This window comes from Magnolia sinica, chromosome 3 (genome assembly GCF_029962835.1).
Source record: "Magnolia sinica isolate HGM2019 chromosome 3, MsV1, whole genome shotgun sequence".
NCBI classification, from domain to species: Eukaryota; Viridiplantae; Streptophyta; class Magnoliopsida; order Magnoliales; family Magnoliaceae; genus Magnolia; species Magnolia sinica.
Genome location: NC_080575.1, coordinates 116,074,589 through 116,100,549, shown reverse-complemented (window position 1 = coordinate 116,100,549; position 25,961 = coordinate 116,074,589). Strand labels below are relative to the sequence as shown.

The 25,961-nt window shown below is 36.7% G+C and overlaps 1 protein-coding gene and 1 non-coding gene across 2 annotated transcripts; both read left to right on the top strand.

Annotated features, from left to right (window-relative positions):
* Nucleotides 1–11,912: 11,912 nt before the first annotated feature.
* On the top strand, nt 11,913–12,019 carry LOC131241672 (small nucleolar RNA R71). Its single transcript, XR_009169230.1, has one exon. It is a non-coding gene; the product is annotated as a small nucleolar RNA R71 (small nucleolar RNA).
* Nucleotides 12,020–18,465: 6,446 nt separating this feature from the next.
* On the top strand, nt 18,466–25,580 carry LOC131240877 (uncharacterized). The gene is made up of 5 exons (XM_058239397.1): nt 18,466–18,720; nt 20,681–21,190; nt 22,560–22,944; nt 23,104–23,181; nt 25,274–25,580. The coding sequence occupies exons 1-5, from the start codon at nt 18,713–18,715 to the stop codon at nt 25,322–25,324; spliced, it is 1,032 nt and encodes a 343-aa protein (XP_058095380.1). The 5' UTR covers nt 18,466–18,712; the 3' UTR covers nt 25,325–25,580.
* Nucleotides 25,581–25,961: the final 381 nt, after the last annotated feature.

Below are 25,961 nucleotides of genomic sequence, written 5' to 3'. Positions count from 1 at the left end.
GTGCGTGGATGTGTACGTCAGTTCTACTCGCTTGTAGAATTAATAAACCTCCCCCCATCAACTGGTACTTGTTTGATGTCCAAGATTTCCGAATATGTGAGGTTCCTTTTTAGGGAATTTTACCTGAAAATTCTTGAAAAAAGAAACTGAATTTTACCAAATAGTGGTTTTCATTAGCAATGCTTTTAATGAAGAAAAATTACAGAAATTATATTACTATCTTCCTTTGATTTTTCTCTATCACAAAGTGAAAATTTGAAAATTGTGGGGCCCACGTGGTATCTATCTCACATCCAACTCGACAAATAAATGCACACTAACATTATTATTAAGATACATTAAAAAAAAAAAAATGACAGATCTAATAGTAAGGTGTGCCGATCCATAAAAAATAATGTGTACCATTCAAAAATTTCCAATTGGCCCATCTAATTATCTAATTGGCTTGATGTTTTATTTGTGTTATGACGATGTTGTGGTGCATATGTTTAACGGGTTGGATATGTTGTGTGGGCCTAACAAGTCTTGAACTTCACTATTTTTTAAATAAAAAAATTTAAATGAAGGCACTTTTGTTATTTCATCTATTAAAAAGCACCTCCATATAATTTTTAATTGTGGAGACATTATTTGGTAAAATATAGATTTTTTATTTTAGAATTTTGCAGTAAAAATCCCTTCTTTTTATATAAGGTTCACATATGGCTCATTACTCGGATCAACAATCCCAAGGATTGAAGCATGAGTCCCTCTAGAATTTAGAAAGAGAGAGACCTTGAACATTCCTCCTTCCATGCATTTTCACAATAAGTTATGGATGCCCCCCTCTTCACCCAATGTCACATAAGCATAAATGTATACAAAGAGGGGACCCTACCCTTGCAATTTCATAGGAGGACATTGTTGTCCTAATATATGCACAAATAATTAATAAATACATAAGATGGCCCTCATTATTAGACACAGTAATTGTTAGTGTGCATGGTTGTATGTTAGTACTCTATCTCTCTCTTAATTTTCTCTTTCCCTCTCCTATTCTTCTCCCTTCAGCATCACCCACTGTAAATAACAACAACCCCATCCATTAGCAACGTTGTCGCAACTTTTTTTTTTAAATTTTAAAAACACATGCACACACTCACACTGTAGTGGGATTTCACCACGTATGGGTACTCGAACCCTTGACCAGGTGTTGAAACTCCTAAGAGTCTACCACCGGAGCAGGAGCAAGGACCCAACCTGATAGCAATGGCATTCACCGAGCCCGCAACGCAACCACAACTACTAACAACAATAGTTGGGCATTGCACCACCTCACACGACCATCAAAACCCTCGTCATCATATATAATATCACCTTCCTTGTTTTAGACTCATGTATGTGGTTGTCCAATTGTGTTTGAGTTGCAAAGTTTGAATTGCTATTTAGTGTCTTCCATTTATGATTGATAGTCAAAATGGTACACCTGACCAATATTTCAATTTATGTATAACTATTGTGAAACTAGATAGCCGTAATTATCCTATATGGCCTCAACCGATTAATTATATATCTTAGCGTAATCACAAGTTGTGATGTATTAATAGAGTAAAAAAATAAATTAAAAAAAAAAAAAAACTCTGAATTAGATGTAACCTACAGGGATTAAAAGTGTGATAATTATATTACAATTGGTTGGCTTCTTCACTCCAGAAAGCATGTATTAAGCATATCTCTTATGATGTATATCATTGCTAAGAAAATGTGCGATACAATCACTATAATATATTCATATGAAGATAATTTGACATGCACCATCAACTCACCCGAAAAAATTACAATTTTACCATAAGATGAACTATTAATTAAGTCATATTATACATCACTATGCCAACAGTAGAATGAACTTGATCATTGTATGCTTCAAGTTCCCATTCATGATGAGCAGAATTGTACACGAGTTAAATCGAGTCAAGTTTGTCATAGCTCAACTCGGCTCTCAAGCCTGACTGACCAACTCGGCTCTGTTTGAGCTGAGTTCAAGCCTGTGCTACATTTTTTCAAACATATGGAGTGCATCTTCAATTTCTCACGGAATGAAAAACAATAACAACACTTTACAGGTATTTCATCAAACATAGGACAGTCTTATAATATAAAGTTTTTTTTTTTGTATTGATTTGTTTCGTATCCATTCCTTCCTTGCCACCAACTAAGCCCACAAAAAATTGTATGCATCCAAAACAACACTTTATTGAGTCATTTTATCAAACATTTGGCGAGCAACATCAATATCAAAATAACCGAGTCACCGAGCCAATTCGATTCGAGTCCATTCGATTTGGGGTTCAAACCAAGTCGATTCGAGATCAGACAAGCTTAACTTAACTCAAAAAAATTTTCAAGCTCCAAAAACCAGTTCAACTCAGTCCAAATCCAATTTCAAGCTGAGGCGAGTCAAGCTTTTCCGAGTTGAATCGAGTGAGCTGACCGAGCTAACTCGACTCATGTATAGCTCTAACGATGATATACACAAGTGACATAAAAATTTATCTATAGTTGTGTTTCTCCATAGCCTTAATAAGGAGTTTGAGTCTCAAAGGGTCCACTTGATGGAAGGAATCCATAGCACATCTCAAATTATTCTATAATCATATTTGCAGAAAAGCTCTTCAACTTATTTATGGTGTTTTTTTTTTTTCTCAAATTAGTTTACAACTATATTTAGAAAGGTTTGCTTTTGTGGAATCCAAATTAAATAAGAAAGTGAAAATGTAAACGAACAATTATATTGACCGTAGTGCTTCTCACCCTTTGGATCATGCTAACCTTGTCTGCATGCATTGTGGTAGGTGTTAGCACATCAAGGATTTATATTATATCTCCATCCTCATCCTTAGCCTAGAACTCGAATGAGAGCTAACGTTGTTGTAATTAAGGGAGAGCGTAATGTCATTGAAGTACATAACAATTATATATCAAACTTTGTCAAGCGATGGCCAGTATTCATATTAATTCACATATTGTCTAATTAGGAGGCCCTTCAAGTATATTTATATGACCAAGCCCCCCTTAAGTCCCAATGAGTCTTGAATTAACGACTATAAGATCACTGGTCATATGAGTAGTCAGGAAAATAACTTCCTATCATATTCACCATTTACCCATCATATCAAGTTAACTAAATTATTTCTCATGTTCTTAAAAAAGAATCTTTTCAACTAAATTCATTCATAACTTTACCTTTTATTATTCATGTTCATTTAATTTACTTTTTGTTAACTCTCTAAGTAATATATTTGCTTTATTACTTTTTTTATAAATTCGTGTGTGATTTAGGATATGTAGACTAGACAAAAAATTAGCGGCATATATGAGAGTGGTGAATTATACTTTTTCAACCTAGGTGGTAATTCATTTGTCCATTACACCATCTACAATGAAGAAAGACAATCGCATGAACTTGTGGTACTCTCGTCTTTGTCATATCTCTATTAGTGATCTGTTATAGTTTTTTTTTTTTTGCATTTATTATATTTTTTAAATTACCTTCTAGCATAATTATTATTAGGTTTTTAAGCATACTCGTATTCCTTACATAATGAATAAAATACATTTTGTGAAACCATTTACTTTAGTAAATTTTGATGTTAGAAGATTAACTCACATGGTGTCTTTATTCGGGTATCATCGATTTATTTTTGTTTATAAATGATTATTTAAATTTTACGTAGTTATTTCTTATATAAATAATAATAATAATAGAGGCCCCTTTTATTATAAAATATTTCATAATGCACATTCAAACTTAGTTTTGTCATGCGGTTAAAGTGTTTAGATTGGACAACTTTGAATTGCATGATTTTTTTCATAATCTTAGGATTTAATTTCAAACAACATATATGTATACTCTACATACATTCGTAAATTGCTTCAACTTCAATCTCTTTTGTTCGTATTACCTCCCAAAGTGTTTACATGTGTTTGTGAAATAAAGAGCTAGCGATGTCCAGAGGGGGGAGGGGTGAATAGGACAATGCCAAATAATCGAAATAAATGCGGAATATGTAAATATTACAAAAATCTTAATCGCTTGAGTATTGAAACCTTGATTCCAAATAATTCATAGGACAACCTTCACCTAAAATATTAGGTAGGACAACCTTATTTCACGAATGTCTTTAAAATCAATATTTCAAATTAGTAAGAAAATATAAAAAGATTACAACATTTAGCACAAGAATAAAATAATAAAAACATCCAATCATCAAAAAGAATAAAGCATTCACCACATGGCACAATGAGTTATAGTGGTTCGGTGCTTAAAATAAACATACCTACTCCACTCCCAAAATTACCACCCTCGTAATTTTGGCTTTCACTATAATAAGGTTTTCACAAGTTCACCTTAACAACCTGATACAGTTCATTGTTATTTTGATGGGCTTACCATAATAAAGCTCATTTTGTGATTTTCACGGGCTATCACAAATAGAAATCCCACTGAGATTTTCACAGGCTATTTCAGACAAAACTTCACTGAGATTTTCAAAGGCTATCTCAAAAAAACCTAAACAAGAAAACAGTAGATGTACTTATCTTCAAATGTAGAAGACATGGCAGAAGCTTGTAATAGAATGACTTCTTTCTTGAACGTAGATGTCGCAGTGTTCAATCAGATAGAAAGAGTCTAGGGTTGTATAAATTTTAAAAATGAAAAACTCAAATGTTATTGATTCAATTATGTTATATCTTTAAAAAAGTATAGTTTACTCTCTTAGAATAAGATTAAAATGATCTAGAGATAATGAAATTGAATAAGCTATAAAATAATTTTTATAAATACCACACTGATAGATATGCCAAGGACTTGAGCTTCTCTTTCTTACAGAAGGATTATATTAATTTTCGTTATTTTTTATAATGAGAGAAAGCCTCAATTTATAGGCAAATAGTTTGCAACTTCGGCTAGCTTAAAATTGACTTCAGCTTGCCTGAGGACAAATTCGGTTGGCCGAATTTGCCACTCGGCTAGTTGAATTCCCACAAAATTCAAAGATTTGTGTTGCTGGAATTTCACCCGAACTTTCTCGGGCTGGCCTAATTTCAAGATTAGGCTAGCTGCACCAAAACTTCGGCTAGCCAAATTTACAATAGAATTTGTTATTTTGCTCGGGCTTGAAGTTGGGTTGGCCGAGGAAGTTAGGTTGATCGAATTCCATACCAAAAACACTAATAAAAAATCATGATAGAGAATTTTTTAAAGCACCTATTCCTAAGGTCTTTCTATGGTTATACCACCTGTGTTTTAACAAATATTTGAGGCACATTGTCTTGAACTTTGACTCGACTTTATCTTGAATATGGGCAACGATTTCTTTGAGAAGATATGCCTTGAAGCATGTAGAGTAATTGTGATTTCATACTTGTGTTTCTACCTTGAAGCGCTTTTGTTTTACGAAATTTGACAATCTATGTGTGCTTAACATAATAGCACTTACAATTCATAATATTCATATTGTTATCCCTAATCAGAATAAACCTATTTTTAAATCTATTAAGTGTATTTTTCTTAGCTATTTCTTTTCTAAAAACTGATTAAGTGTTACTGTCTTGAAAGTAGATGTCGGTATATGTCGTGAGATATTATATTTTTGGAAGACATGTCATATTTTTTCAAAGTTATATTTAGACAGACCTTCAACATGCATACCTATTATGAAATACTACTCAAAATAATAGTATAAAAAACACACAAACTATGTTGGGAAAGTATCCAAGAATAATACTTCTCTAGCTACTTCATACACTTGCATCAAATATTTTACATTTTATGACATCAGAGCCGTAACACTCTAAGAAAAAAACATTTTGAATGTTTTCTTCTTCTTTAAGCTTAAACATGGATGTCAACTAACTCACGAAAACCCTTTTTCCTACCCTCATTAATTGGATCTCGGTTTAAATCACCAAAAAAAAAAATTTACCTCACTTAAAAGCGACAATTTTTTCCTCTTAAGATTGGCTAGTACCTACTTGGGTTTCTTGAAGATGTTCTCTCCCTATGCCTTCTCTTATCATCGCAATTACTGATGATGCTTCTATCCCCACACAAACTTTGGCCTTTTATTTTACCTTTTAATGGCTACCCTAGAAAAGTAAAGTACCTCGGATATAGTTGATCTGCTTATAAAATGTTGTATTATTAGGTGTATATGGTGAAGAATAACTATGATGAATTGTTGTTCGTTATAAGGCCACCTTGTTCCAAAGCTTTACTCAGAAGTTTAATGTCGATTATCATTACACATTCTCTCTTATAACTAAATGTAGTCCGATGCATGTCTTATCTATTGCTGCTAGTTGCTCTTGGCCTATTTATTAGTTGGATGTTCAGAACACTTTTTTTTAATGGAGATCTCCATAAAAAATCTACATACATTCTCCTTCAGGTTTCCTTTATGAAGGATCAAGTGAAAAAAGTTTTTTCACCTCAAGAAAGCATTGTGTTGACTCAAGGAGTCTTCATGTAGTTGGTTTGAGCGCTTTACTAATTTTGTATTTAACATTGGTTTTAGCGTATACTTTTGATTACTTTATCTTTGTCGTACGTTATGGTGGCTTCATTACTATTGTGGCAGTATATGTTAATGACATTATTATCACTAGTGATGGTGATGCTGACATCTACACAATCAAATATTTCCCGGCAAAGCTGTTTAAGATGAAGGATTTTGGCTCATTATGTTATTTTCTTGGGATAGAGATCGCCTGTTCTTTGAGGGGTATTTTATATTCCAACGAAAGTGTGCTCTTAATCTTTTTAAAACTGAATGGTACCTTGGCTTTAAGATATATTCACATTTAGCATTTTAGTTAAAATTATTATTAGTTAAGTAAATTATGAAAATACTCTCTGATAATCAGGTAAATGGGCACAAATATGTTTATATATATATATATATGACTCCCTTCAAAGTTGTTTAAAACTCCAAGTGTAGGGTTGCGATGTAGTAATAATGTCGGTAAGACCAAGGTCGAATCCACAAGGACTGAAACTTGTACGTTTCTGAAATTAACTAGAAGTAGAATTGGAAGAAGATGTGAAACTAATTCTTAAGTATTTGAGAGAATAATTGTAAATAGAGTAATTAAAACTAAAAATTTAAAGGTGGGAACTAGGGTGTCAAGGATCCACTTGTAGTGATTAGGGAGCCCTCTTGTTTGATTCAAGTAACACAATTAGAATTGGAGTCCTATCCTATCCAATTAGAAAATGTATCAATAAAACCAAATCTGTACTTCCATTGACCTAATTTTCAATAAAGGAGAACCATGATAATTGGCAGGGATTCCATCACCAAACCATTCCCAGGAAACAATGGCAAACAACAAGATTTAGCAATCATATAATCTCAAAGCAAGAAAATTTTAAAGATTAGGAAGGATTCCATCACCCTACCATGTCCAAGAGACGATGGTGAACAACAGGACTTACTAATTTCACAATCTCAAATCAGGAAAAGAAGATACTCAAAGCTATTACAAATCTACTATAATTTGAGTCACAATATACCATTAAAAACTGAAAGTATTTCTTAAATATCAAATTAGAATCCATGGAGTTCAACATAAACATGAATCAAAGCAATAGAAACATCTCATCATGCTACAAGCTTCACCTCTTAGCCCTAACTAAGAGGTTTAGCCAATTATAGACATGATTGGATCTAAAATCCTAGAAGAAAGTATGAAAAACAACTAAAGAAGAAGAAGAAAAACTCCTAGCGAAAGCTTCTCCACCCTTTTGCTCCACTCCTTAAACCCTAGAAGATGCCCAGTGATGCCCTGGGGACTCGTATTTATAGTTGTGCAACACCAACTTTCACATCTAGTTAGGAAACTCTAGAAACTGCCTCAAATTTATGTAGTTTTTTAAAATAGACTTCACTCTGTGCAGTTTTTCAAAATAGGCTTCACTCTGCACAGTTTCACAAAATGACCAGAGTTTCAGAATATACTTTTTTAGGATGATTTTAGGATTCCTTTTCTTCACTTCAAATCTTTGATTCTCTTCATTGATCACTTGGTTTTCTTGGATCTTTAGCATGTGAATTCTTCAATCTTGGTTTTCTAAGATCCATCCCTTGCCTTGGTGATTATCGAGCATCAAATCCATGCTTTTAGCACCCTTTTCAATCCAAGCTCTTAAATTCACCTTGCAACACAAACATGAGTAAAATAAAACATTATGCATTATTATGTTCATAAAATCAAGATATAAATGGGGGATAATATGCACTATTTGACCCTCAACATAATCCTCAACCAGCATTTTGATAGTCTTAAGCAAAGTATGCGAAAAATATTTCAAGAACCACAGGATAATTTCTATAAACTCAAGTGGTTTTAAAAAAACAATTTAGATAATAGAATTCTAAAATACATCGATCTTGTGCATTACCTTCTCATAAACTCTAGCACACCTAGGTTTCATAATCAAATTCAAAGCATTAATCCTCCAATTAGAACAATTCTAAACATTGAGTTCCATGGGTGTATAATGAAGTCTAGACTTATCACGATCAAAGGTTCAATTCTTCACTTTCATGATAACATGGATAGTTAAAAGAGCATTCAGGACAACCAAAACCTAAACCGAAACTTACTTTACAGTTCATCTTTTAATTTCCTCTTTTATTCTTCTACCTTTTAATTTTTTCATCGATAACTTTCACGTTATGTCAATCTTTTTAAAGATTTTTAATAGGTGACCTTTTCAAAGATAACTATTTTTTAGCCGGGCTTTTTTTTTTTCAATTCTTCTCATCGAACATGATGAACAAATTCTCCAAGTTGGTTCATTTCATGCTAAATAATCACCAAGTTAATAATTCAATGTTGACTGAAGTTTTAATGTGAAAGCTAGATGTGACATATGACATCATGACTCGATCAATGTTTAAAACTCCTAATCATGGATTAATAATTCAAATTTACTTTAAAATCTCCAAGTAACTGAATCTAAGAGATATAAATCATCAATATTAAGCATATTAAACTTCAATTTTTTTTTTTAAATTTTAGGTAATTTTTGCTCAAAGACTACGAAAATAACTGATTAGTTTACCTAATCTCTCATCTCCAACCTAAAATATACATTGTCTTTAATGTAAAAGAAATAAGCATATAATGCAAAAGAGGCAACGAAAAGAAAAAGGAAAGTAATAGGAAGATAATACCTAAAAAAGCAATTTTGAGGCTTTTCCAATGATCTCAGTACAAAGATGGGTTGGCATAAAAGACTCAAACAGACAATGAGCAAACTATCCTAAACATCGAAAAGCAAATTATCCTAGTCCTAAATCATATAAAAGCAATAAATTTTAATCATCAGCTGTGAAAGCACAGGAAATCTACTCAGTCATGCATCCAAGTTCTTCCTTCGGCCAGTATGTTGATAAATTTATCAGAAATTTTCTCAACAAGATTATCCAAAATCCCTTTTTGTAGTAGGCTTGGATGTCCTGGAGCATGAATGTCTAAAGAAATTTATGGACCTCAGCATAAAGTTTCTTTTTAAACTCCTGAGGTGTCCAAGGTATATATGATTCAACTGTGATAGAAAAGGTTTTGAAGTTAGTACAACATGGTGAATCAGAGACTACAAGTAGATGAAATTCAGAAAAATTCACAGTAGGTGGTGTAATCTCAATACATTCCAAAGTTTCAGACCTTGGTTCAATTTTCAGTTCCTTCTCCTTTGATGGTAAACACTCAGGATCAATGGAAAGAAGGACTTCAGAATGAGGGTTCTCTCGGTCAGTAACAACTACCGAGGTATTGTCTTACAAGACATCCACTATGCCTTATATCAATGGATCATTTGAATTCACCAAGCGCACCAAGCAATCTTCTAAAGAGTCGAAGTATTCGGTTGAAGGAGTTCATTTATCACATCGAGATCTGTGATGATAAGCCTAATAACTCATTTATCTTTTTCGAGAGTAAAAATGTGCACACTCTCCTATTTTTTCTCAAGGTAGGATGAAAGCACCACCGGGTATGTCTCTTCTTGACCTAAGTAAACTTATTCAAGCTCAACGGGCAAAGGTTTTAGGTCAAGCTTTGGTGTCTTGAAGCTAGACAGTAGAGATATTATATCAATTTGGGGCAAATCTTCAAATTGTGGCCTCAATCGGTTAACTTTAAGTACCAACATGATTTTAAACATGTCATCCCTCTCCCTAATCATGTCATCATCTAAATCAGGGGAGTGGGCCAAACACATCTCAAGAGGGTCAGAATATAGAGTCCAGAGCGTTCTATCTTCCACGAATGAGTCAATCATGTTAATATTGTAGACCTCGTCATCATCCTCTACCTGTTTGCTCACATCGAAAAAGATATTGAGCTCCAATGTCATATTTTCGAAAGATAAACTCATCACCCCATTCCTACAATTAATAATTACATTTGATGTGACAAGGAATGGGCGACCAAGAATGACAGGAATTTGAGTGCTTATGTCCACGATGGGTTGAGTATCAAGGACGATAAAATCTACTGGGTAGTAGAATTTGTCAACCTAAACCAACATATCCTCAATTATCCCACTCAGTACACGAACTGATTGATTAGTAAGTTGTAGTGTGGTCCGGGTGGATTTTAATTCACCTGGGCCCAATTGTAAGTAAACCGAGTAAGGAATCAGATTAACACTTACCCCCAAGTCAAGAAGTGTGTGCGTGATTCGATAGTTTCCTATTACACAAGTACGTTGGGCTACTAGGGTCTTTGTACTTTTGTGGCACATCTTACTTGAGGATGGCACTCACTTTTTCTGTCAATAAAATTCTTTGTTGAATAGTCTGTCGTCTCTTGGTAGTGTATAGATCTTTCAAAATTTTAGCGTATAAAGAGATTTGTTTAATAGCATCCAGTAGAGGAATGTTGACCTTCACTTGCTTCAGCACTTCTAAAATATCATGAGAGTTTAATAGAGGTTTTGGTGCAATCAACCGCTGAGGGAATAGAGAAATCAGCTTGCCTTGAAGTTTCGGTTCTAACCCATGGGGGGCAATGCTAGGTCTATCATTCATGTCTTCTTCCGGGTCCTTAGACTTTTCAGTCTTTACCGAAATAGATTTCTCAATTATTTTACCACTCCTAAGAGTGGTGATAAACTTAGATTGCTTCACATATTGATTTGAAAAGCTTGGGTCACTCATTTTGTATTTCGGTTTAGGTTGTGGAGAGGTTAGGCCGGAAAGATCCCTTTATCCCTAATCGAAATTTCTATCCCACACCCTTATATGGCCTTTGAAAGGTCTTGAATGGCTTGCAATATACTCTGATTGAAAAGCTCTTGATTTTGAAGGTGTTTTAAGACCGGATCCTCTTGAAGGTTCCCTTGATTAAGGAATTGGTTAGGGAATCCTTAAGAAGTAGTAGTTTGTTCATTCCTCCAGCTGGGGTTGTATGTATTTGAGGTGGGTCCACTGAAAGGTCTTTTGGTACTTGTTCACGGTATTTGACTGCTCATTTAGAATTTCTTGAAAAGCAGGTATTGTTGGACAATTTTCAGTTGAATGTATATTGCAAGTGTAAATACTGCAAACTACTTCCTTAGCCTTATCCTTCTAAAGTTCCATGGCCTCGACTCTTCTTGTGAGATTGGTCACCCTTGCACTCAAGTCATCTTCTTCTTTTAAAGCACACATTCCTCCCCTTTCCTTTGATTTAATAAGCTTAGAAGTGGTAGTTTTTGAAGAGATGTCCCTGATTATGTGTTTTCAGCAAATCTGTCTAAATAATCCCACACGTCATTGACATCTTTGTTCATGAATTCCCTATTGCACATCATCTCGACCAATTGGCGCATGGAAGATGTCAGTCCATCGTAGAAGAAATTTGTGATGTGTCACGTTTCAAAACCATGTTGTGGGCATAAACTGACAAGATCTTTGAACTGCTCCCAACATTGGAAGAATATTTCATCTTCCTTTTGGGCGAAGTTTATGATTGACTTTCTAAGGTTATTCATCTTATGATAGGGGAAAATTTTCTTAATGAACTCCCTTGTCATGTCATTCCATCTATCAATTGATCGTGGACATAGTGAGTGCAACCACGTCTTGGCCTTTTCTTTTAAGGAGAAGGGAAAGAGTTTCAACCTAACCGTGTCCTTAGACACATTAGGAAAGTATAAAGTGGCTATTATCTCATCAAACTCTTTCAAGTGTAGATATGGATTTTCAAATTCAAGTCCATGAAATTTTGGATATAGTTGGATCACTCCCGACTTGATATTCGTATGTCACGTATTTTCTGAAAAAAATCATGTATGAGAGTGTGCTCACCCTCACCGGTCGTAAATAATCACGTAAAGTACAAGGTGGGGGTGCTTAATGCACCTCATTCTCATCCTAGATTTCCTCAACCCTAGGTTGAGGTGGATTTGAAGGTTGATTGACCAATTGATCAGCAGCCATCACTTCAATTAACTTTGTGGATCTCGAGTGGTATCTCGAGTAGTGTTTAATCCTATGATAGATAGATAACCCTTCAACCAATCTTCCTTCACTTAAGAGACATCGAGTGTTATTACGGACCCACTTGGACATGAAATGCTCTCAGCCCATAATTTTAGAATCTAACCTAAACCTAAAAAGAAAGAGGAAAATAGAAATCTAGAAATAGAAAGAAGTTACCAAATTATATGTTTCTATATTGGAATCTTGCAAAAGAAAAAGGAAATAGAATTAGTTTCTTAAAAAAAAGAAGAAAAAAAAGGAAAGTTTCGATTTAAAAAAAAAGTAAGTTAGTTTCTAAAAGAGAACTAAGAAAGTAACCTAGTTTCTAAAAAAAAGAAAAAGGAAAGTTTCTAAAAATAGAAAGAAAGTTAGTTTTTAAAAACAGAAAAATGAAAGAAAATTAGTTTCTAAAAATGAATTAGGAAAGTTTCTAAAAAATAAAAAATTAGTTTCTAAAAGCGTATTAGGAAAGTTTCTATCCTAAAATTAGAAAGTAAATTAGTTTCTAAAAACAAAAATGAAAGTTCCTAAACCTAGAAATAAAAAGCTAAGTTAGTTTCTAAAATAATTCTGAAAAAAACCTAACCTAAAAATAGAAAGTAGAAAAATCTTAATTTTAACCTAATTCTAAAACTAATCAAATGCAAAAAATGCAACCATTAATCCCCGGCAACGGTACCAAAAACTTGTTTACAACCCCAAGTGTAGGGACGCGATGTAGTAATAATCTCGGTAAAACTGAGGTCGAATCCACAGGGACTAAAACTTATACGTTTCTGAAATTAACTAGAAGTAGAACTAGAAGAAGATGTGAAACTAATTCTAAAGTATTTAAGAGAATAATTATGAATAAAGTAATTAAAACTAAGAATTTAAAAGTGAAAACTAAGGTGCCAAGGATCCACTTGTGGTGATCAGGGAGCCCTCTTGCTTGATTCAAGTAACACAATTAGAATTGGAGTCATATCCTATCCAATTGGAAAATATATCAATAAAACCAAATCTGAACGTCCATTGACTTAATTCTCAGTGAAGGAGAACTATGATAATTGACAGAGATTCCATCACCAAACCATGCCCAGGAGACAATGGCAAACAACAAGATTTAACGATCTCATAATCTCAAAGCAGGAGAATTGTGAAGATTATGAAGGATTCCATCACCCTACCATGCCCAAGGAATGATAGTGAACAACAGGACTTACTAATTTCACAATCTCAGATCAAGAAAAGAAGATACTCAAAGTTATTGCAGATCTACTGTAATTTGAGTCACAATAAACTATTAAAAACTGAAAGTATTCCTTAAATATCAAATTAGAATTCATGGAGTTCAACATAAACATGAATCAAAGCAATAGAAACATTTCATTATGTTACAAGCTTCACCTCTCAGCCTTGGCTAAGAGGTTTAGCCAATCATAGACATGATTAGATCTAAAACCTTAGAAGAAAGCATGAATACAACCAACGAAGAAGAAGAAAAACTCTTGGTGACAGCTTCTCCACCTTTTTGCTCTACTCTTTAAACCCTAGAAGATGCCCTGAGGACTCCTATTTATAGTTGTGCAACACCAACTTTTGCACCTAGTTGAAAAACTCTAGAAATCGCTTCAAATTTATGCAATTTATTAAAATAAACTTTACTTTGAGCAGTTTCTCAAAATCGACTTCACTCTGCACAATTTCACAAAATGACCCAGAGTTTAAGAATATGCTTTTTCAGGACGATTTCAGGATTCGTTTTCTTCACTTCAAATCTTTGATTCTCTTCTTTTCTCACTTGATTTTCTTGAATCTTTGGCATATGAATTCATCAATCTTAGTCTCTTAAGATCCATCCCTTGCCTTGGTGGTTCTTGAGTATCAAATCCATACTTTTAGTATTGTGTTCAATTCAAGCTCTTAAATTCACCTTGCAACACAAACATGAGTAAAATAAAACATTAAGCATTATCATGTTCATAAAGTCAAGATATAAATGAGAGATAATATGCAATATTTGACCCTTAACAAAAGTCGAGTAATCAAGAAAAAAATCCTCTATTGGTATCCGATTTTCACAATCTAATATGTTAGGTGATCAAGTAAATGAAAATTCATTACCAACCTTAGCCCCCAAGCTAAGGCTTGGACCGTTAAACTTGGCTTGAGGGGTTGGTTGGGCTTTGAATCTATGCCTCTTGTCAAGTTAGGCCTAAGCTAATGATGAATGGCCCAACCTGGTCCATTGGTTCAGTCCATTCATCAAGTAGGCCATTGTTGTACAAAAGAAATGGAAAATTGAAAATGTTTGTGAGCAATTCTCAACTTACATGTAATTTACAAAGCACACTTAGATCATGGATTATCTTTCAATAACTTGGACAGTTTACACAATGTGACTTGTCGCAATCATTTCACTCTTTTCATTATAAGGCTAAAGCCTCTTTAAGCCCAATTAGGCCTAAGGCTTGGAGAATCAAAGCCGAGCTAGGGCTAACCCTAGCCAAGCCCATTGCCAACTTCTGTTAATATGAAAAATAAATGTGAGAGAAGATTTGAATGGTGACTGTAGGGCTAGTCCAATTGTTGTGGGTGTAGCTTATTTCTACTTATGTAATTCATGATATGCAAAGCTAAGTATGAGAAAGCTCGCAACCGTCAATTATCACACAGTACCTAAAATATGGTTAGTGGATCTGAAATGCCCATCTAATACATCCTGCTTTCTAGATAGACATGACTATACTAGCTGTTTTCATCCCTCACTCTTTTTTTTCTAAATTTGTTATACCTAAAAGGCTTATTTTAATTTAAGCACAATTATATTATTGACAAGGATTCAGATAAAATACTTGTCTATGATTTGTTAACTTTGTTTATGCACAACGTCTAGGCACTTATCCCTTGTTCAGAGCACATGACGAACATACTCATTTGTGGATATATATACTACATGTTCCAAATGTGTTGTGTGTGATCTTTCAACTTCAAGCACCGCACATGTGAACATTTGTAATGATAAATCCTCAAGCACCTAAAAATTTTTAAACATATGTTAATATGTATGTGTCAATGTGCTATAATCCCTGTTAGGCATCCTTATACTCTGAAGTGTTTGACAAATAAAGAACAGGATAATTATTCATGACTAAGTGTCTATGCATAGCCCTTGTTGCACAACTTTACTTGAATCCAAATGTGTCCATGCATAGCCCTTGCCCACACAATTTTAATTGAATCCAAATGGCTGGTAAGATCGTTTGTTGGATGGCTATAATTGTTAAATGAGAGATTTTTCAACTATTTGAATCCATAAATTGGAACCATTAGGGCTTGTTTGGGAGTGTGGATTCGGAACCCCCAGGATTAGAAACCTCCTTGATTTGCAATCCTCCCAGTGTGTTTGGCACCCTGGGGTGTGAATCAACTTTAATCAAAAAGTACCTATCCATGGTATATTTACAGTGGTTTGAATTTAATTACTAAATCAACTTTAATATCTCTAATTAGTGAGATATGTAATTTTGACACAATGGTTGTGATAAGCCTGTTAAAATATATGCTTTGCCCGAAAATGATGAAATTCCAAGTCTCAGATGGGCCACAAGCACAAAATCATGCCTGAGTGACTAACCAACATGTGCCCAATAGAATGATAGTGTATAGTGACACACATGTTACACCTGCAACTATTGAAATGATTTTAGGTGTAATCCAAGCTCTCACCTTGGATTACAAACTCCCTCAAGGAGGGGATTGGAAACCCCCTGGATTTGAAACCCTCGGTTACTTTATGCTGCCAAACAACAAGGGGATTTGAAACCCCCTCAAATCCCCTCCAATCCATGGTGCCAAATGACCCCTTAAATGGTTAGTTTAAACCTTGGCCATTTGGTGGATTGCATCCTTCCCCTACCCATCTCTAGCACGAACGGGTAGTTCTTTGGGTAGGCCCGCTATGATTTATCTATTTATCTATACCATTCATCCCTTCTCTTAGATCATTTTAAGGTATGTACATGAAAAATAGGTAGATACAATGCTCAAATGGGCCACACCAAATAATAAGCTTGGCTGCATTAGATGCACAAAGCATGAAACGTAAGTTGCATTAAATGCAAGAGTAATCTGTGGTGTAGTCCACTTGAGCGTTGGGTCTGTCTCACTTTTATGCAAATACCTTAAAATAATCTAAGAGAGGGGATGGACGGCATAGGACGCAATTCGCGTCCTCTCAGTTGAGGCCTTGCAACTAACACAACTTGTGTGATGCATGGTTGGATTATTAAGGATGTGTTTGGTGGCTGCTTTTTTTTTTTTTCATTACTATTATCTTTAGGGGTCATTTGGCACCATGGATTGGAGGGGGTTTCAAATCCCCTTAGTTGTTTGACAGCATTAAGTAACTGGGGGTTTCAAATCCAGGGGGTTTCTAATCCCCTCTTTGAGGGGGTTTACAATCCATGGTGAGAGCTTGGATTACACCTCAAATCATTTCAATAGTTACAGGTGTAACATGTGTCACTATACACTATCATTCTATTGGGCACATGGCCCACTAATGATGATCAACATCGTCCAAACATTGTCTATGTAAATAAGCATCATCCAAATATTGTCCAGCACCGTCCAAACATTGTCCATATTAATCAACGATTAAAAATCGTTGGTTAGTCACTCAGACATGATCTCGTGCTTGCGGTCCATCCGAGACTTGGAATTTAATCATTTTCAGGCAAAGCACATATTTAAGCAGGCTATTCACAACCATAGTGTCGATAATTATATATCTCACTAATTAGAGATATTAAAGTTGATTTAGTAATTAAATTCAAACCAATTATACCATGCATGGGTATTTTTGAATTAAAGTTGATTTACACTTAAGGGTGCAGACACACTGGGAGGATTACCAATCTAGTGGGTTTCCAATCTTGGGGTTCCAAGTCCAAGGGGGTTCCAAATCCATGCTCCCAAACAGGCCCTTAGGGATCATTTGGCACCATGGATTGGAGGGGATAGGAGGGGATTTGAGGGGGTTTCAAATCCCCAAGTTGGTCGGCAGCATAAAGCAACGGGGGTTCAAATCCAGGGGTTTCCCATCCCTTCTTTGTGGGGGTTTGTAATCCACCGTGAGAGCTTGGATTACACTTAAAAATCATTTCAACAGTTGCATTACCGGTAACATGTGTGTCACTATACACTATCATTCTATTGGGCATATGACCCACTAATGATGATTAGCATCGTCCAAACATTGCCGAGCACTGTCTAAACATTGTCCATGTAAATCAACGATTAAAAATTGTTGATTAGTCACTCAGACATGATCTTGTGCTTGCGACCCGTTCGAGACTTCGAATTTCATCATTTTCGGGCAAAGCATATCACAACCGTTGCCGCAAAATTTACATATCACTAATTAGAGATATTAAAGTTAATTTAGTAATTAAATTCAAACCCCTGTAAGTATATATGCATAGGTACTTTTGATCACCGGTGATTCACACCCGAGGGTGCCAAACGCACTGGCCATTGCAAATCTAATGGGTTTGTAATCCCGGGGGTTCTAAATCCACGCTCCCAAACCGGCCTTTACTCATGTTTCTCTAGGCGCATGGTATGAAGCAAGGAAGTGACATTATCTGAGAATGCATTCCCCGAAAGCCAAACAGGCTCTAACAGGGTCATACCAACGTCACTTTTACGGATGGTTTAACTGTCAACCAGGTCCATTCCTACCGTACATTTGCGGGACACATATTGAAGGCTGTTATCGTCCGAATGGTATGTTTTCAAAGGAAACCGACGGTCTGGATCCACAGACCCACCAGCGAGCGAGTACGGTGCTGCGCAAGGAGTCTGGAACAAAAGTTGCAGGGGCAATTCAGGTATTCCGACGAGGAATAGGGGTATTATAGACAATTTTGCTCAATAAAAGACACTAATTCACCCCATTTCTGAAACTCACTATCTTCGTCTTCCCTCTCCCTCTCCCTCTCCCTCCTTCTCTCCGCCTCTGGTTTTGCTTCTCTTCTTCGAAAGAACGGAGCCGACGCTGGTTTTCTTCTCTTCTTCGAAAGAACGGAGCCGACGCCATTGATGCTTTGTTCTTGAAAAACTATGCGATTTGCGGCATTCGTGCCGATTCCCACACCTTTTCTCGAGACAACGATCGTTGCTCGGTTTCACGATTCCATTCGGCGTTGAACATGATGAGGTTCGCAGTCTTCCTCGAGAATATCAAAATACCAAAGAAAATCGGAATAACTTCAATCCTCTCTCTGTTTCTCTCTGTCTCTCTGTCTCTCTGTCTCTCTCTAGATTGAGGATTTTTCATTTTCCTTGGTTCATGGAGGGCGTCCGATCCATTCCATCGCAGAAGGAGCGGATTTTCAAGAAACGGACGTTCTACTCCCATTCCCCTTTGAAAGATCTCTGCTTTTCAGCATTTTCGCCTGATTTCCAGCGTTTTCAATTGCTCCGACGAATCACATGCCTGCTGGAAGTTCCTCGACGATTACTGTCGATTTCCTGCGATCTTCACCGATCTCCTGCGAAAGATCCTGTCTTGATCTTGCTGTAGAGCATATCTGCTTATACCAGCGAAACTGCTGCTTTCGTCGATCGGTCGACTGTCTGCGGCTGCATATCGCAGGAGAAGGTCTTATCAGGCGATTCTGTCGATTTCTGTTTATCAGTTCATTTCAGCAAAGGAGCTGTTGCGGTTGATTTGAATGTCTGGTCTACTAATCGCCAGTTATAGTCTCTCATTGGAGAATATCTGTAGATTTCGTCGAAGCAAAGCTTCACTTTTTTATGTTCTCTGAAAGCCTCTGTAGATTTTATCAGGACAGCTTCTACAAGATGAATCGAATGTTCTCTGGTGAAGCAGAGCTTCGAATCTCATCGTTTATCTTTGTAATCTAGTTTTCCACATAGCTTATTGTTTCCTAAATTGGATGGGAATTGCCGGTCTTTGTTCCTGAAATGGGTGAAATCGATGAGTCTTAGACTGTCTGTGGAGACAATCTGCTGGTTTCTGTGAAGGAGAGTTATGGTTTCTTTTATCTAATTTACGTGGTTGTAATTAATTCCAGTAGAAGAGAGCAGTGATGCCAAAGATTTGTGTGTGTGGGTGTGTGTTTTTTCTTATTGGCGTTTTTAGGCAGTTATAAACCATCTTTTCTGGCTTTTCATTGAATCTTGGGAAGGAAATCGTAAGATATCATTTCTGTCGAAGAAAGTTTTGAATTCTGCATTAGTCTTTGGAATGTGTTGATCCTTGTATTTTTATTTTTATTTTTCGCTTGTTCATCTGGCGATGATGAAGCTATGTTTAACCAGTCATCTTGACTCTCTGTACTTTAGAAGAATCTCTGGATTTACGAGGAGAGGACTCTTTTTAGATTCATATCCTTTCTCTTTTCTGCGCTCTTGCGTTTACAGGATCTTTTAGAAGTTGAAATCATGGAATTTGGTCTGTTTGCAGAGAAAATGAAGGAGGTCGTTTTCTGTTGCCGTGGAAATTGCAGTCCTTTGATGGGTTTTACCGTCATATGACTGCTTTGATCTCTTAGGCTCTGAAATATACTTATTTTTTGAGGTGAAAGGGACACCCAGACGGTATTGCTGTGCGGTTCCGATAAGAGACCTATCTCATGGCGGCCTGTCTTCCATGGCGACAGATGAAATTGCCGTCGTTGGGTTTTCAACACTGGAACCATGAATTCCATGTCTTGTAAATGAGCAGATGATTTTTTTCTTTTTTTTCTTTTCTAGTGTAAAAGCCAGAAACTTATTTGTGTTTATAGGGTTTCTGGCAAAAAGAGGAAAATTAGAAAGAAAACGTCATCTGCTCTAATCTCTTTATTGAATGAAGGTGGCTTTCTCAAGTGGAGGGGCTTCAGCTCCTGTCTTTGATGCTCTAAAGGTCTCATGTTCTCGTCTTGTAGAACTATGAGAAATGTGGTTTTTTTTTGGTTCTGGTTTTTAATTTTCTTCATTATCTTTTTGTTTCTGTTTTGGAATTGATGTATGCATGATAATGAGATTATCTTTGATTTGTTATATTCATCTTTTTACCGAGTCGCCTATGATTTTCGCAGATCTTTGCATTTAGCCATTGATATTACTTGCTAACTTGTGATCTGCTAACCCAGCTTCCCTCTCTGTTGCAGATACCAGAGAGTAAGCCCGGATTATCTTCCATTAAGTAATGGAAGAAAACCTAATCTCCGAACATGTAAGGAAGACGACGGTGACAGCAGGAGAATCCTAAACTACAGCAATGGCTTCGAAGGGAAGGCCCTGAGATTCCGGCCTGGAACCGCCCCATCTACCAGCCAAGACCAGAACTTCTCACAATTCGCTATTCCCCATTCTCCGCAACCCGAAAATCACACAGACGTGAAGAGCCCGAATAACCATGAGAGCGGCCCGGTCGGGGACGTTCTGTTGCAGTGGGGTCAGAACAAGAGATCGCGAGGGTCACGGGCTGATAACCGGTTGGTGACGGATGAGTCGTCGGTTCAGGCAAGGCAAGGAGCCAAGATCCATAGGAGAGTGGTATCAAGGGTGGAGAAGCTGGCCACCGCCATGCATCCGCCCTGTACTACTCCTTACAGCCGGGGCGCGAATCTGAGACCTTGTATGCCCGTCCGTGAGCCTACAGGATCTCTGCCGAGCAGGTCTGCAACATCTTGTTCTCTTTTGCTTTGCCTTCTCCATCTCTGTGTCCTGGATTTGATTGAGATGATTTGTGCTGTCCTTGTGTGATAAGTTCAACCTGTTTTTCTATAACTGACCTTCTTCTTCCTTTTTTTCCACTAAATGGATGAGCCGTTCCTGATTGTATATGTTCTTGGTTTAGAGATTTGTCTTAATCTGATTTTTGGGTGGGAAGTAGCTTTTGCAATGTTGATCTCTGGAGAGGTAGTCATAGAGATGTTTTTGGAATCCTTTTTTCTGCCACGCTTGTTTAGTCCTTTGTTTTTACCCCTGAATTCTTCTTCTTTTTTTTTCTGTTTTTTATTTTTGGCTCTTCTTCATGTTCTGAGTAACGTTTTTTTTTTTTTTTTGGTATTGATGGGATTTCAATGACTGTGGTTTATTTTATCCATAGTAAAATCACATTGTTATAGATCTGTGTACGCGTCTCCTGTAGTATATAGTTCTAGCATTCTTACTTTTTCTTTATTTGCTTGTGGGTAGCTAACTCTTTGCAACTTGCAGTATACGAGGTCTGTTTAGCCATTTTTCTTGCTTCTGTTTTTTTTTTTTTAAGTGGAAATGACATATTTTAGATGTTCTTTATTATTATTATTTTTTGTTTTTTATATTTTTTTTATGTTATGTCTGTTCCTTTTCTTGTTTTGATTGAGTTTATAATATCTTTTTCTTTTTTTATCAAATCCTAATTGGCAAGTAAAATTTCCTATTAGCCAAGCTTTTACTAATACGTAACTAAAATACATCTTGAAGTCATGGTGTTTCTTTTTCCCTTTTCTCCTTTTGCTTTTACTGTGGTTTACTGGTAGAAACTTATTTCCCTGGTTTCTTTCTTTCTTTCCTACTTTTTTTTTTTTTCCCTATCTTGTTATAGGCAAAGCATTAATATCTTGAATTCAGCCTATGTCACTGTGTGGCCACCTTGAATTTTTTTTCCTCCCCCAGTTGTTGAACTTGAAATAACTATTTGGTTTTCCAATCTCTGCCTTGTATTGTGATATAGAGATATTTCACAAATCCTTGCCTTTTTATTTTGTCTTCTTTGAAATTCTTTCCCCTTTTGCTTTTACCGGAAAATTGTATGTTATGAATTTCTCCTTTCTCTTTCAACCTAGTAAAAACAATCTTTGTGAGTTATATGCTTTTTTATATTTTATTTAAGTGGTGTGAAAGATCTATGGTCACTTGTTCCCCTCTGTTTCTGCCTTTTTGCTTCTGTAGCGAACCTTTGCTTTTATAATCACCCTGTAAAAACTCAACCGGATCAAGGTCATTGGTCCTTTCTACCTTGCAATCACCACCTTCTCATATTCCTCTTACCATGATCAGGGGCTTAGAAGAGCAATCGGGTCCTGGAAATGGGCCCCCACCCAGCAACGCCCGTATTAATTCTCGTTCCACGGATAAGTGGTCTCGATCTCCTCCATCACCCGGCAAGCCCGATAAAACAGCTGCTTCGTCTATGACCGCTCTCAAGGAGAAGCCGAATGGATCTGTGACGCAAGCCAACCCCATGAAAATCGAATCCACGCCTCAGTCGGAACCGGAACCAGGTGCCACCGGGGAGAAGCTGAATTTTGATATTTTCGAGTGGCCCAGGATATACATCTCCCTGTCAAGGAAAGAAAAAGAAGACGATTTCCTCATTATGAAGGGCACAAAGCTCCCCCAGAGGCCTAAGAAAAGGGCAAAAAACGTGGATAGGGCCCTCCAGGTATAATCTATATATAAAATCATAGAAAAACAACAAACTGGAAGAAGAAGGCATTTTCCTTTCTTGAGATTTTACCAGTCTTCTATATATTTTTCTAACTTCCTGGGTATTTTTCTCATATCCTTTTTTCTTCTTCTTCTTTGATGTGGTTTTGGGCAGTACTGCTTTCCTGGGATGTGGCTATCTGATCTGTCGAGGGGTCGGTACGAAGTCAGGGAGAAGAAATGCGTGAAGAAGGTAGGTACCTTTTCTTCTCCTTACCTTTAATACCTGTGAAGAAAACTCTTGCATTTCTGAGGATGCTATTTTGGAAATGGCATACCTGTCCCTGGAACTAGAAGCATCTTTCGAGGGTACGTTGGTCATTATTAAAATAACATGTCATTTCAATGTAGATCTGTGTGGAGTGAGAAGGGTCACCTGGAATTTCAGGTGCCGGATTCTGTAATTGTTTCAGAATTTCATGGGTGAATCTGAACCATTGTTGTGAAATGTTTCTCTTGTTTTTATCGGGGGATTCTCTGTCTTTCTTTGAAAATTAGTTCTCTTTATCAATCAATCGAAAAAAAAAAGTAAAAAGATTTAGTTTCCTACAATGAAAAAAGAAATGGAAGAGTTATTTTTGAAATAGTAGTGACCTAATTAATTATTTGTATTTTACATGCACACAAATTTTGTTTTCTGATCTTCATCGATTCGAATTCATACATGATTTTCAAGTTTTTCCTCAGAGAGAACTCCATCTCTTTTTATTCGCCTTTCCCTTTTGATTCTCATTGACTTGAGGTTTGCAGTGGGTACTCTCTTTGCCTGAAGCCTGTCATTTATTGGTGACTGATCTCTTTCTTCGCCTGCTGCCGACAGTCTCGTCTCGAGCTTTCTTTCCTCGGCCATCTTTGCTTTCTTTCAACCCCTTCAGTGTTTTTTTTTTTTTTTTGTTGTTTTCTTTTCTATTCACATCTTTAAACCTGTAGAATTCTTTCACAAATGGGAAACAGAGTCACATTTTTTATGTATTTATTTTTCTTTCTTCTGATTTCTCTACATTTTTTTTAATGGTGTATGATAGTGTGTCATTCACGCCATCTTTGTATTTATACTCTTCCTGTCTGCATTGAAATAAAATCCAAAATAAGAAGTGGGCCCCCAACTTGTGAAGGTGTAATGAAGTGGATCCCCTTACCAACTATTATTGGTGATGAGGTGTACCAGGATGAAGATGATACCTAATTAAAATTTTGATTTTGCCGTTTTTTCTTGATAAGATAAAGTGGTCCACTTCTTTAAGCAATGATCCAATCGAATTATCTTTCCATTGGTGGCCCATCAAATCAGCAGTTAAAAAGGGAGTTGAAATTCAAGGGCCTAAATTAGATGGTCCAGATTGTCTGATCTCTGTGACCTTTCGAGCTATGGTCCATCCACGAATGGACCCATGCGTGTACCGTCTGGATCTACATGCATGCTGCATGTACGGTGGATGAGATCTTTTTCAATCTTTGCAAATAATTTCTTATGATATTTCTAGCAGAACAGCATTCGTGACACTGGGCGGAATGCGAGCCTCTCAGCTTTTCAAATGGGTCCCGAGATTTATGTATAATAATAGATGGTGGCACCCATTATCTTGGGCCCCAAAATATGAGGTTTGCGAGCCCCACGCCCCCTTTGCTCCTGTCACTTACACGCAGCACTCTTTCCAACCTTGCAAGTGTCGGCTCCAAGCCGCAGAGATGTCCATGTGCAAACATCATATCGGTGGCCCATGCATTTTATGTTGTATGGTGGACCATTGGCAAGTTTTCTGAACTGTCCATTCTTTCTATATGGGGGTCACCCACTTGATAAGTGGACCAGGATGATTTCTGTATAGCTTTCTTCCCCTTAGGATAGTAATTTTAATGAGATTTGTTGGTGCGAAACTAATGGTATCGATTATCAGGTGTTCATGATGGGAAGTGGGCCGCTCGTTCCTATCATCTTTGGGGTCTAATGATCTTGGATGGACTGTGGTGATATTCATTCACTGCCGAAGTGCTTCATGTCGGATAGATTTCGGTTGACTCAGTGCATGTGGCTTGCATTTAAACAATCCGGTCCATCTAAACTGTGGGCCCATTAGGATGGAGTGTTATCCAATGATTATTTGGGCCAAACCGTTTTCGTTATTACTTTCCATCTTGATGGCCAACGATTCAATGGTTAGGATAATCACCATAGTCTAATTGGATTACTCACCAATTGATTCCGTATTGTGTAGACTTGTGGTATTTTGTTTTTTTCTTCTTTTTTTCTTTTATGATTGATATTGGGTTCATGGTTTCTGCAGAAGCGAAGAGGGTTAAAAGGCATGGAAAGTATGGACAGTGACTCGGAGTAGTTGGCGAGAATCTAACCGTCCGTTGAGAAGATCCGTATGGATCAACAGGGGTCTGGAGAATCCAACCATGAAGCGCTAGCGACGTACGCACGGGCGTCGCTCGTGTTGCATCCGTCATTGTCTATTCCATCCCTTGGTTTTGTCCTTTTACCACATTGTAGGGGGGGCGGAGGATTCCTACGCCACCCTTTATTGTTGAGCTCGTGTACAAATTTGCAGGTGGTTCAGTGATTTTTTTTTTTTCCTTTTTTTCCAATCCCTCCTCCGTAAATTAGGAAGCATATGTTTTCCTTCCGGGAACATTTTATGCGAGTGCCATGCACTGAGTGGCACATGTGTGAGAGATCTAGGCAGTCCATCCGATGGGCTTTTTCTTGGTTGTTCCTTACCCTGAAAAATGGGGCCATCCACTTATACGGGTGGGTACAACTGCACTTTGAATGTGGACTGTGGTTCTGTTATTAAACCATAGTAAGTCTTTGGATCCTTACTCTTCCTCCGGTGGTAGACTCGCAGTAGCTTCAACACCCGGTCAAGGGTTTGAGTATAGGTAGTGAAATCCCACTACAGTGCGTGCCTAAAAAAAAAAAAAAAAAAGGACAGTCTTCTAGGCTTAAGATTCTTGGGAGATTTTCAG